At 39.3% G+C, this 13,251-nt stretch overlaps 1 protein-coding gene across 1 annotated transcript; it reads right to left on the bottom strand.

Annotated features, from left to right (window-relative positions):
- Positions 1–522: 522 nt before the first annotated feature.
- LOC140166696 (neutral cholesterol ester hydrolase 1-like) lies at positions 523–9,865 on the bottom strand. The gene is made up of 4 exons (XM_072190199.1): positions 9,268–9,865; positions 4,142–4,343; positions 2,609–2,675; positions 523–2,206 (listed from the first exon to the last, which is right to left on the bottom strand). The coding sequence occupies exons 1-4, from the start codon at positions 9,526–9,528 to the stop codon at positions 1,399–1,401; spliced, it is 1,338 nt and encodes a 445-aa protein (XP_072046300.1). The 5' UTR covers positions 9,529–9,865; the 3' UTR covers positions 523–1,398.
- Positions 9,866–13,251: the final 3,386 nt, after the last annotated feature.

Below are 13,251 nucleotides of genomic sequence, written 5' to 3'. Positions count from 1 at the left end.
GAAAAAAATCTGGCCTAAACAATTATCTTTCAGAAGATGATTTTAGTTATGATGATAATCACCAAATATAATTACCTTAGCCAAATGGCATTTGGCAAAAGGGTCTATTTTCTGATTCTTTCTTTCTTTCTTCTACCAATCGTATAATGAGCCATCGTAGCCATATGCGTTTGTCAATTTTGACGAAATTTGGTTATTATGACCATTGAGGCCTTTGAGGGGTGCCACAAATGTCATGTGAAAATGTCTGGCGCAAATGTCATGTCAAGGTCATTATAGCACAAAACGTGTTTTTCACATAAAATGCTACTCATTCCCCATATTACATAGCACCGTGACATCACTGGCACACATGCATCGTCTAGTGTCTAAAAGTTGTACACAGAATTGGGGTCAAAGGTCATTTAGGGTCATTTCCGGCATGTAACCAAATACCTTAAATCGGCTATCGTAGCCATATGCTTTTTGTCATGTTGACCATAGTTGAGCACTAGGACCATTGTGTGGTGCCACAAATGTCACGTGATCATTTGTGGTTAAAGTTCTTCCACTTACCAGACAATGACCAAAAACACAATAATGTAGTTGTTATGAATTTTTATTTCAAGAGTAGTGAGATATGAATAGTTTCTTTTATATTAGTGGCTGCTTATTTATCATATTTTTTGTTTATAGTTTTCATGGTAAATAAAATAGTTGAGTAATCAATCAATGACTGATTATGTGTTGTGGCCTTTTCTGTTGTGTGTAAGTTTTTAAAAAGTGTTAAAAATGTTTTATAACTGATATTTATATAACCTTTTTGGATTTTATCTATACTAGAAGAAGAGGGAGGCCTATGCACAGGCGACAGTAGCGCTGCCTCTATTAATACCCAAGATCAGCCCGAGAGAAATATATATATGAGAAATGAGGACTCAACTACTCAAGCAAATTGGAAATTAAAAAGAGAGAGAAAACTCAGAATTGATTTTGCTGCTTTTGGACCAGCAGCTTCGATTACTATTTTTAACAATACCATTATAGTTTTCTTTATTTAGGCCTAGGCCTACTTGCCTTGAATCTCTTAAAACCATGACAATGAATTCACCTAACAAAGTACGCATCACCTAATAATTTATAATAGGCCTATATACCACATTTACTACTCACTGTTCCCCATTAACAAAAATGTAATAAAACATAATGTCATGCATCGGTTTCCTTATACATTTCCATATCCATTTCCTTCTTCATACCATCCTGACTGCGACCATACCATGTATATACAGGGTTCTTTAAAGAAAGTCACATAAACTCCAACACGAGACAACGCGAGGTTTTCACCCACTACCACATCACCCAACAACCTTACACACCAACCACATATGCAGAAAACATAGCAACCCGAGAACCGCTTTATAGATGTTTTCGAACAAAATTCACCAGATCATTTCTAGCCTCAACTGCAACTTCCATTTGATACAAGTTGAAAGCACTAGAGTACCCAGAGTGAGCCATCATGCCATGAACCCCGGTATCGTAGTGTTTTTGGGTGACTTTAACCCCAGCTTCTTCCAGTCTGTGGCCATACAAGATCCCATCGTCTCTTAACACGTCAAATTCACTGATCAAAATGTACGCTTCTGGTAAGCCGCGTAAGTCTGTTCTCATAAGTGGTGCAAAGTCGGGATTTAACAACGTTTTCTTGATGGATTCAAATACATCTTCTTCACCAAAGTCGTTAGATTCTGGAGGTACGTATTCGCCATATTTAAATTTGTTTGGAATGTGATCATGTGATACTAACTCGGCAATACAAGACTTCTTAGCTGTTGATGAAGTGTGATTATTTGTGGCGAAATATTTCACCAGTTCGTCATTTCCTTGGAGGTAAAGAGACCAATACCATGTCATTTTACTTTTCGTAAGAGGAACCGCTACATGATGCCCATGCTGCTGATACGATGGCAAATTGAAGTCAAAAGCTTGTAAACAAGGGTAGATCAAACCTTGTAGTTTCAGTTTAGGTACGTCTTTATATTTTGCATCAAAGGTTAGTCTTTGCGACACAGCGGCAGCTAAGTTTCCTCCTGCACTGTCACCCATTACCGCGATACGATTTGAATCAACGTGGTGGTCTTTGGCATGACGAATGAAGTATAAAGTTGCGTCAGTACAGTCGTCTATAGCAGCTGGAAATTTGTGTTCTGGTGCTCTGCGATATCTGAAATGCAATTCATACAGATACAGATACAAAGTACCAGTAATTTGAAATTACAGCAGGGCTCGACTTTTACACACGCCCGCACGCCAATGGCGTGTACTTTTGCTATCGTTCGTGTAACATTCTAAAAGTACACGCGCTTCTGGCGTGTGGAATTTTGACACATGATATACAATGATATAGGTCACTCTATTTGGCAATTTAGCCTCTTCGTCCGAATTTGTTCTACATTTGCACCAAAGGCCCCCTTCACAATTTTAGCTTCAATTTGGCAACGGCACTTGTACCTACCATAAACTTCATTTGTCGCCAAAAGGTGCTGGATTCACTAGACTTCAAGAAATGCTTTCAAACCTCACCCTCCCCTAAAGTCAAAAGTAGAAGTGGAAAAAGGTTACTTACTCGACAGATATAAGGACAACCTGATCTATCTGTGTGGAAAAACTTTTAAGTTGCCCGTGAAAGAAATCTGAAAAGAAAATTTAATTTATTGTAAAATGAAAGATAATTATATTTAGAGAAAAGGTATTGGTTTTAGCCACTGGAGTGCATCTATCGTCTCATATAACACGGGCGACATCATTATTTTAAGTAAAACAACGAGGCGAAGCCGAGTTGTTTTACGCCAAAAATAATGATGTCGCCCGATGCACGACAGCAGCTAAAAACAATACCTTTATTCTCATTCTTAAACACTTCAATTCAAATAGAAATATCATAAGTATTACAAATTTTAATCAAATTAAATCCTAGTATTACAAATTTTAATCAAATTAAATCCTAAATTTTAAAAGGAACTACCTAGGGCTTAAAATCGATCAGTCCCGTTGTTGCTATACACCTCTGATTGGTTCAAATAGCGAGTATGTGTATCGCGTTGATGCACACTCGCTGACCCTTGTGATATCGTGTCATATCACACGGGTAAGAACCAATAAGATTGCAGGAACGTTCTCAAGTATTTAAGAATGCTATAGACCACTTGACATCACTGTTTATCAACAAAGGCGAGGGACCCGTCTATCGATATGCTCGAACGAGCCGCTACACTGTTCAATGGCTTTCTTGTATTGTATGAAATGTGGCGGGCGATTTAAAATGCACATGCCCTTAATAGCAGACTACGATGCGTACACACACTGCAGGGCAAAGAACAATGTAAATTGTCATAAGGGGGGTGGCATTTTCTTCGGAAGGGGGGGTCCCAAAGATATGGGGGGTCATAGAATTTTTTAACAAAAAAGAGGGGGGGGGGTTATAATTTTTTAACACCCAAAATAGGGGGTTATAGAATTATTAAGTCGAAATGTGCGTACAATCTATGCACAATTTTTACACGCTCCGCGCGCCTTCTTTACACTTGCAATAACAATTTTACCGCGCTCCACACACTTTCTTCACTTTTAAGTTTTGACGCGCTCCGCGCCTTAGTTCCGGCAATGAATAATTTTTCTTGAGTCTGTGTAGTTGGAAGGGGGGGGGGGTCATAAAATTTTCGACCCGCGATAGGGGGGGTCGTAAAATTTTTTTGCCCGCGATAGGGGGGTCATAAAAAAATTGACTCCGGTCACCGACATATTTGGGACCCCCCCCTTCCGAAGAAAATGCCAGCCCCCTCACTAATGCGCGCATACTGCCGGGCAATGACGTCACATGCCAAGTGGTCTATATACTGCTAGGCCTATACCCTGTTATTGCTTCATATAATTGCCGCGCACCCACATATTATATTGCTCTGTATGCCGTTGCTTCATACCAACTGTATTTCCAATATTAATTGATTACAACATGACCATAATTATTATGTTCACATAAATAATACTGATTTTGGTGTTACGAGATGTTTTCAATTCCCATTAATATCTCAATATGTCATAGCCCCTTTCGGACCCAGTATCCTATTGTAGTTTCAAACAAGCCTACACCTGTACTTACCTACATCCCATCTAACCCAGCCCCCTCCGTGGAAATACACTATGGCTGGTAAGGAGCTCTGAGGTTTATACAATGGCTGGTAGATTCGCACAGGAACCCCGTCAAAGTGCGTGTCGGTAATGTTACGTGTGACGGCTTGAAAATAATCCCCACGAATTGTTTTCCATATGAAACACTCCCATGATTCTGGTATCCGTGATGTCTGGTAAAACAAAATATATCACATGGTCATTCGAAAGGTCTGCCTCAACGAGTCAATCTATTAACCCCCATACCCCGGGCCCCATACCTTAAGAAAGATATTTATTTTAAAGTAGACCAAATCGAAGCATTTGGTCAAAAATTCAATCATGAACGAAAAACATGCAAGTAGTTTCACTCCAATAAAACAGATTTGGGGGTAGTTAACGGCGGGCTGTAATCAGTTAATGGCCAAGGAGCTCTAAAAGGAACAAAGAATTGGTTACACTTGGTAATTGTGGGCGCCATCTTTGATTTTAAAAAATCGAGGTGGCCCCAGGGCTTATTTTGTTTGTATTATACCAAGTAACATATATGTGCCAAGTTTGGTTCTGGTAGGAAATTGCAGTAGTTTTTTCCGGGATGTACCTGCCTAATATTTTGATGTAAATAAACGACGTATAACGTGGTTAACAATAATGCCGTTGGAAAGTTTGGACTGGGCAAAGCTAATGAGAGAGGGGAAAGACTAGCTGATTTCTGCAACGAAAATGAGCTGATCATAACAAATACGCTATTCCAACAGCATCCTAGACGGCTTTACACCTGGATATCTCCAGATGGGAGGACCAGATATCAGATAGATTACATCTTAATCAAACGAAGATGGAGGTCGAGTGTGAAGGTAGCAAAAACATACCCAGGAGCAGATTGTGGCTCAGATCACCAGCTTCTGGTTGTTGAAATTCGATCAAAGCTTAAGTCAGTCAAACGGGACACTCCTCCACGTAGATATGATGTTAATCGTATTAATGAACAGTACCGAGTGGAAGTCAGGAACTCTTTTCAGATACTCCTTGAACAGGAAGAAGAGTGGACACCTAATGAATTATGGGAACAAACCAAGAAGGCAATCTCTACAGCAGCTAGCACAGAACAACTTGCCGAAACCAAAGAAAACCCGATCGCCATGGATATCAGAGGAAGTGGGTACAATGGCAGACGAAAGACGACAGGTGAAAGTAAGAGGCATACTAACGGAGAAGGACAAAAGGCAGTATAAAGACCTAAGCAGGAGAATTCAACGCAGAACCAGACAAGATAAACAGGATTTTCTTGAAAGGAAATGCAAAGAGGTTGAATGACATTCTTTTACCAACCACTCCAGGGATCTCTTTAGAGCAGTGAAAGAAATCACAGGGAAGAAAACACCAAAGCTGGATGTAGTCAAAGATGAAGATGGTGAAATTCTAACTGATAGTGATCAAATCAAACAGAGGTGGCAACAGTACTGCCAAGGGCTGTATGCAAGTAAAGATGGTTTAGGAGGTGCAACAGAACCAATTGAGGTTGATGAAAATGAACCTGACATACTGAGATCAGAAGTGGTGATGGCAATGATGAAAATGAGGACAGGTAAAGCACCAGGATATGATGATATCCTAGCTGAGTTGATCAAAGAAACCGGAGATGAAGGAGTGGATGTGATGCACAAATTATGCAATCTTCTATGGAAAGACAAGAGCTGGCCGATAGACTGGACCAGATAAATATTCCTACCACTCCCCAAAAAGGGCGAAACAAGAGAATGCAAAACATCAGGACCATCTCTCTAATCTCCCATGCAAGTAAGATCATGCTGTACATTACGGTTGAGAGGATCAAACAGCACATGCGTCGTGAGATTCCCCCAGAGCAGGCCGGTTTTGTGGAAGGCAGAGGCACAAGAGACCAAATAGCAAACATCAGAAATATTACAGAGAAAGCTATTGAATTCAACCGTCCAGTCTACATGTGCTTCATCGACTATTCAAAAGCATTTGATACTTTTCAACATCAAAAACTGTGTGACACCTTAGTATCAATGGGCTTCCCAAAACATGTGGTAGAACTGCTTTAGACACTCTATGACGATCAGGAATCAATTGTTAGAATAACATGTGGTGACAGTACCTGGTTCAAAATCGAGCAAGGGGTGAGACAAGGATGCATTTTGTCTCCTCATCTGTTTAATGCATATGCAGAGTATATTATGGGAATGGCCCTTGAGAGTTGCAGCATTGGAATATCTGTCGGAGGCATAACCATCAACAACTTATACGGTATGCGGACGACACTACCCTACTAGCAGACAGTGCTTGTGAACTTGAGGAGCTGATTGAAAGAGTGAGAATGGAGAGTGAAAACTTTGGCCTTTTTTTTAAATGTAAGCAAAACCAAGGTGATGGTCATCAACCAACAAGAAGAGAACACCACTATTCATGCAGGAAACCAAGCAATTGAGGTTATCAAACAGTTCAACTTCCTTGGATCCATGATTTCAAACCAAGGCGGATGCTCTACTGAGATCAGACGTCGCATAGCAATGGCAAAAACATCAATGTGCACCATGCACAAGTTATGGAAGGACAGAAGCATCAGCAAGTCAACAAAGATTAGACTTGTCTCCTCTTTGATTTTCCCGATCGCAACATATGCGTGTGAAACGTGGGTGCACGATCAATGCGGCAGATCAAAGAAGGATTGAAGCGTTTGAGATGTGGTGCTGGAGAAAACTTCTATGCATCCCATGGACTGCCAAAAGGGCAATGAGAGTGTTCGGCATGAAATAGGAGAGAAAGTCTCACTCATCAACTCAGTGAGGAAACAGAAGTTTACAGTATTTTGGACATGTTGCCAGGCGAGAAGGAGTCAATCTAGAGAAAGTGATAATGTTCGGAAAAGTTGAGGGGAAGAGAAGCAGAGGAAGACAGAGACTCAGGTGGACAGATGGAATTGTTTCGTTAACCAAAATGTCAATTTACAGCTGTTACACCAAAGCACAAGATCGACATGAGTGGAGAAACTTCAACAGAAAGGTCACGAATACTCAGATATGAGTAGATCGACGACGATGAACGTGGTCTCTGAACCAATTGTATTCACCAAGTTTGCCGCCGTTTATATAATTCCCGTCGATCATGCCACTGTTTTTCCATATTAAAATAATTAAATTAGAAAATACATAATCAACATCATGCAACTATAGGAGTGCTGTGATAGCCTACTGATTTCTATTTGGCAAAATTTTTCTTCACTCGTGACATGTTCCTTGTTAACCTAAATGAGCTTTTAAGAAAGCATACATTTTGCGCGCTTTTCATCAGAATTGCCCTTGGTGATGTCTGTTTCTGCATAAAAGCATTTTATAAAATAAAATATTATTATTATATTATTTGTTATCTTGCAAGCTGTGATTTGCTATTATTATCAAGCAAATATACCAATTATCATGTTATACTATATTCACGATTATGAATAAATTATATATACCATATGGTTCTAACGATACTAACGATAAAAAACAAATTTACTTAATTAATTGATAAAATATTCTCATTTTGTCTATGAGAAACTAAAATGGTAATGATAATGAGATTTGGATAAAAGAAGGGTACGATTGCTTTGTATCTTATTGTTTTCATTACGGTCGTTAAATTTTAAAATTAATTTGAACATTCTCCGTTTATGCCAGGCTCCTATAATTTCAATGATTCATTTAAAGCTATTTAAAATACTTCTTATTTGCCAGGTCAATTTGAAAGGGTTTCGGAGGTTCACTAGTCCGACGAGTGGGACCTGTTTTTTTTTCATAGTTACCAACTATACGCTGGCGAAGTTACGTAATAAATCGGATTAACTACCATAGCAATAGGTGAAAACAATTTTGAGCATATCGCGCTGCACTACAATCAGGTTGAACTAATCACTTGTGTATGTCTGCAATCATAGATTGAACACAATACTGGTCTTTTCAAAGATAATAATCTTACAGGTGCAAGTGGTGGTTCGATGCAGAGGTACCGCATGAAAGTATCAGTGCAGCGCGGTATATTCAAAAATTGTTTTCACCTATTGCTATGGTAGTTAATCCGATTATTACGTAACTTCGCCAGCGTATACTCTTACTCTGATCGCTCAAGAAAGATTAACCACAACAATACACTAACTGCCAGCGGCGCGGTCACTGGACTTTCGCGATTCGTCTTTCTTGCACCATGTCAGATAGTGATCATAGTGTGAATTGAGTATAGTCTGGTAACTTAGAAAAAAAAAAGGTCCTACTCGTCGGACTAAGGTTCACCGGTACGGTGCGAGACGCAGTTAGCATGTGTAGGTTTATGGTCTAAATTGCTGCTTCCACATTTTATATAGCGCAATTAAAGATGTTCTTCTCTCTCATACGAAATTTAAAAAATTCAACATCATTTGATTATGCAACGAAGAAGCATCTTTCAAACTGATGCATTGTTTTTGGAACCGGCATCAGTCATTTTGTATTAATTCACGTGCAAATCTAGTCAATAAAAGAGAGCTACTACTCTATTTAATAGTTAATAATTATTTTTTAATATTTATTTTTCTTCAAATATTCTTGCAAAGAGTCGTTTTTTTACCCCCACGGACTCTTAATCAATTTTCACTACAACCTGAGCAGCTAATAAGTACTCTAATGAACTTATACGAGTTAATGTGAAATGATGCATAATCTCTCCTACACAGCCTTCAACCCTTATGTATGAAAAATAATTAGGCCTACGAACTTTGACCCTGCGGTTCTTCTAACCATTTTATATAGATCTTCATAGCATAGGCCTACAAGCTGAGGAGTAAAAAAAATAAATTGTCTCTCCAAGGTGCCAAAAAATGTGCTCCACCAAGGTGCTATATATTAAAAAATAGTCACGACCCAGCTACCCAGAAATGGTCCGTCCCTTACCCAACTCTCCTACCCGAGGATTGTAAAATTGTCATTGCTGTCCAGCCTATTGTTGTTGTTCCATATATTTTCATATATATTATAGGTCTAGTCCTAATTATGGAGCTCTATGCATGGGCTATATCATGGTTATATAAATGGTCTATGGTTATATACAATGTATTGACCACCATTTTACTGCACTTACCAAAAAGTTGACAGCCGCCATACCACGTAGTGTCCATGGATTCTGAAGCTTCTCTGGCACTGGTAGTGTTGCGAAGTAAAGACCCACACCAATAAATGCCAAAATAATGGCTATTATTAATGGCAATTTAATAAAGTTGACAGCCGCCATACCACGTAGTGTCCATGGATTCTGAAGCTTCTCTGGCACTGGTAGTGTTGTGAAGTAAAGACCCACACCAATAAATGCCAAAATAATGGCTATAGTTTGCCCGCTAGCCATCGTGACGGTGGCTATGTAGGTTGACTTTGCTTAAAACTTGCAATGTTAATGTCAGCATGGCACAGCGTCATCATCCCTCTATCTTCGTGTCAAAAATTGCCGTGATAGAACGGCGAATCCTCTCGTTTTTCAAAAGCTACGTGGCTTCATGGCGATTTTGTTCGAGATAGGCCGAGCGACTCAGGTTAAGCATACCATATGCACACGATATGAGATACCACATAGCCTGCAACAGAGTTTCTATTCTATGTTTTTACGATTTGCGCATGATCAAGTACCCCATATGATATTGCCATTACAAGAAAATTCGATTTTTGTCAGGTAAACCCCAGGTTTTGTTTCCTATAGACTAACTGGAAATGCAATACACTAATTAGCGGGGATTGCTGTTTGCTGTGGATATATTTTACTGCATTTTATCCGTTAGGGTGATATAATTCTGAGACGACGAGACGACCAAATGGGGTTCTTGTTAATATTCCGTTGTATGGATGCCAATAACAAACTGGTGTTCTATTTCAAATAGCTTACTTGATACATGAGAAACAATGGTACATCGAAATTGAGATATGTTGCTTTTAATTTTGATTTTTGCCGATAATGACACATTGGTCCTTAGCTTTAAAAAGATTCTATGGCTGAAAGTCTACGCCCCGGGTTTACGCATTGTTAATTTGGAAACTTGGTGTTTTTTTTTAATGAGATGCCTTATAGGGCAATACTTAGAGTTTCCCTCTTTAACAAAATCCTTAATAATCGGTAGAGGGCAAAGGGACACGACATCCTGCGCATCTAAATCTAAGCCCGCTATACAGTATAGTACCACACACCCCCACACACACACACAAAAAGACTTGCAGCAGTCGGGGAATAAATATTAAGCCAACAAAATGCAAAATAACGTCTAACGATACTAAAGATAATATTGGCAGTCTTGGCTTTTGGTAGACGGAAAGTACCATCTGGTCTAACCATGACATCACCAAATCCCTAAAAGTATATAGGATCAATACCCGTCGCTCATCTTCTCCATAGTCATGATTGCCATCAATGGGTCAGAATCCTGGGCATTACGTGAATCAGGTCGTCATACACTTGCTGTTTTTTTTAATGAGATGCCTTATAGGCCAATACTTGGAGTTTCCCATTTTAACAAAATCCTTAATAATTCCATCAAAAAGAGTCTCAAGAATAAAGTACATCAGTGATGATGATCTTATTTGCCGGAGACGTTTAAAATGGGCTGGACACGTCTTCAGGATCTCAGGTCTCACCAAGCCTTCATAAACGACTACCAGGTCGTCAAGCAATCAGGTGGAAATACCACATTCAGAGGGACCTGGGGTTGTCCATGCAGGAAGCAGAGACGCACGCAGCGGACAGAACTGAATGGAGGAGGCTTACTAGGTAGAGGGCAAAGGGACACGACATCCTGCGCATCTAAATCTAAGTCAAGTCATTCATGTTTAGCCTTGACATAAAATAAATCGACACATTTTTTGACGATCTGTAATTCCAGCAGACAATCAACTGGGTTATACATGTAATAGTACTCCACTTTAGGCCGGAATGGTGCGATAATTATGTGCACGAGCATTTGTTGTTCGAGCATTGTTTCTCTCCCGTCTTGATTACGGCAATGCCCTCTTGTATGGCGCAAACTCACAAGATCTAGTTCGCCTCCAGTGCCTTCAAAACCGAGCAGCAAAACTGATCTATGCATCCAGACCTGATAGTCCATCTCCTCTTCTGAAAACACTGCACTGATTACCGGTCACAAAACGTATTCAATTTAACATGTTTAAGATATATCTTCATGTATACAAATGTTTCAATGACCATGATGACTGTGGTCCTGAATATTTCGCCAACTTACTTGCTCATATAAATCGACCTTCAACTATGTACCACCGCGCTGGGTTGAATTAGGCCTATATGGGGCGAAGCATTTTTGGGAGAGCCAAAGATTTTTTGCTACGTCATAAGTGGAAGGCAAGTGATTTTTGCCACATATTCTGGAGCACCTTTACTCTATTATGTCCTAAAAAGGCATAGATAGATAGTAGGAACATGTTCAAATATGCCAAATGTCCTGCTCGCTGTACTTGTAACACATCGTTTCTACAGGAAACGTTGACAGATAAGCGAAAATTGTAACTTTTGAATCTGTGCCTGCCATTGCATTTTGAATCTGTACCTGCGTTTCATAATAAATAACAACAAATAAGGTTATTCATACACACCAATAAGACACTAAATCTTGCTAACGACGCCATTTAGCTAATGACTATTTGGTCACCTGTGTATAGGTAGCTCTTACGAAGAAAACATTAGATAAATCGTGCCTACAAGTAACTATCTCACCAACAGGTGCGACAAAACGACTGTTTTGTCGATAATTACACTTGAAAGCAATTTCATTTGCGTTAAGTTCAAATCGCGAGATGTAGATTAACATTTAATTATCTTATTCGTTAGACCTAGAACTAGATTGAACTTTTCTCGTGAGAGCATTACAACAGTAACGTAAGTTACAAAACATTTAATGTTTTAATGGTACACACGATGTTATTAGTTTTTTGGGATACGAGGAGCTAATTCACCATCATCACATATATCTTTCAAATAGAAGTCATCATAATTAGTTGTTTATTATGGATATGGAAAATTGAACGGTGTTACAAAAAACAAAATCACCATATACTTTATAGGACAGCAATTAAAGCCACTAGGGCGTATGTGCGATCTTATACGATACGATACAATTTGTGGGCGTAATGTTTACGCATGTCCCAACTTACACCTAAATGGAATCGGCCAAAGTGGGTATGTTTGTCAGGTAAACAGAGCAATTTCGGCATAATTTAATAATTCAAACTATATGTAAAATAGCCAGTGGGTTTTTGTTCACTTTGCCTTGTTACTTTGGCGCATGAGCACAACGTAAATGTGACAGATAATCGTTTGTCACATGCTATAGACAAGAGGGTTACCCAATGTGCTCTTACCACTGACCGGGGATCCACACAGAATGAGCCAAGTCACCGTAAGAGTGTTGTATACTTTTGGTGCAAGTAATTATAAAATAAAACATTTATTTTATACTACGGATCCGCCCAAAATTGTTTAAGCTATGTACAAGTGCCGCATACGTAGTGCAACTGACAATTGGACCAGGCAATTTTGGGGAGGTACTTTTCCTTTTTCCTCCTTTCCCCTTTTCTTTTCCTTTGCCTTCCCGATTTTCTCTTTCATTTTTTGTCAGCGGTGTACTATTCTCTTTCATTTTGTGTTGCCCTTCCTTCCCCGCTGGCTTTCAACATTATTTTTGAATGAATTGTCTTACTTTTTATCCCGGGCCTTTTATTCACTAATGTTCATCAATGTCATCGTTCGATTTACTTGAGTTCATCTTATGAAAAGGCCGGGGAAAACTTTAAGGAGCCAGACAGGTGGTAACATAGAAAAAGGAATCTAAGCAGCATTGAAAGATGCACTTAAATCCCACAGGCATGTCTCCACCCGACATCTGTAGCAGAATTTCTAGTATACAGTTATTGGTCGCCTAATGCGTTATTTGTATATGCCTGGGACTATTATATGTCGCACGTATACGTAAAAGCATTAAGGCAATCACAATTGCCATTCCACCATCTTCATCTTTCTGCATCTTCTCGGTAATCTCTCTCATCTCTCACTCACTATGTTTCCTTCCCTCCCCTT

The sequence above is a fragment of the Amphiura filiformis genome, chromosome 1, assembly GCF_039555335.1.
Source record: "Amphiura filiformis chromosome 1, Afil_fr2py, whole genome shotgun sequence".
Taxonomy (NCBI): Eukaryota; Metazoa; Echinodermata; class Ophiuroidea; order Amphilepidida; family Amphiuridae; genus Amphiura; species Amphiura filiformis.
This window is presented reverse-complemented; position numbering and strand designations above follow the sequence as displayed.

Bases quoted from the DNA above. Each gene is read 5' to 3' on its own strand.
- LOC140166696 (XM_072190199.1), bottom strand. From the start codon at position 9,528: ATGGCTAGCGGGCAAACTATAGCCATTATTTTGGCATTTATTGGTGTG. The intron at 4,344-9,267 runs GTAAGTGCAGTA...TTGTTTTACCAG, and splicing joins TGGCGGCTGTCAACTTTTTG to ACATCACGGATACCAGAATC. The intron at 2,207-2,608 runs GTAAGTAACCTT...ATTGCATTTCAG, and splicing joins GTTGTCCTTATATCTGTCGA to ATATCGCAGAGCACCAGAAC.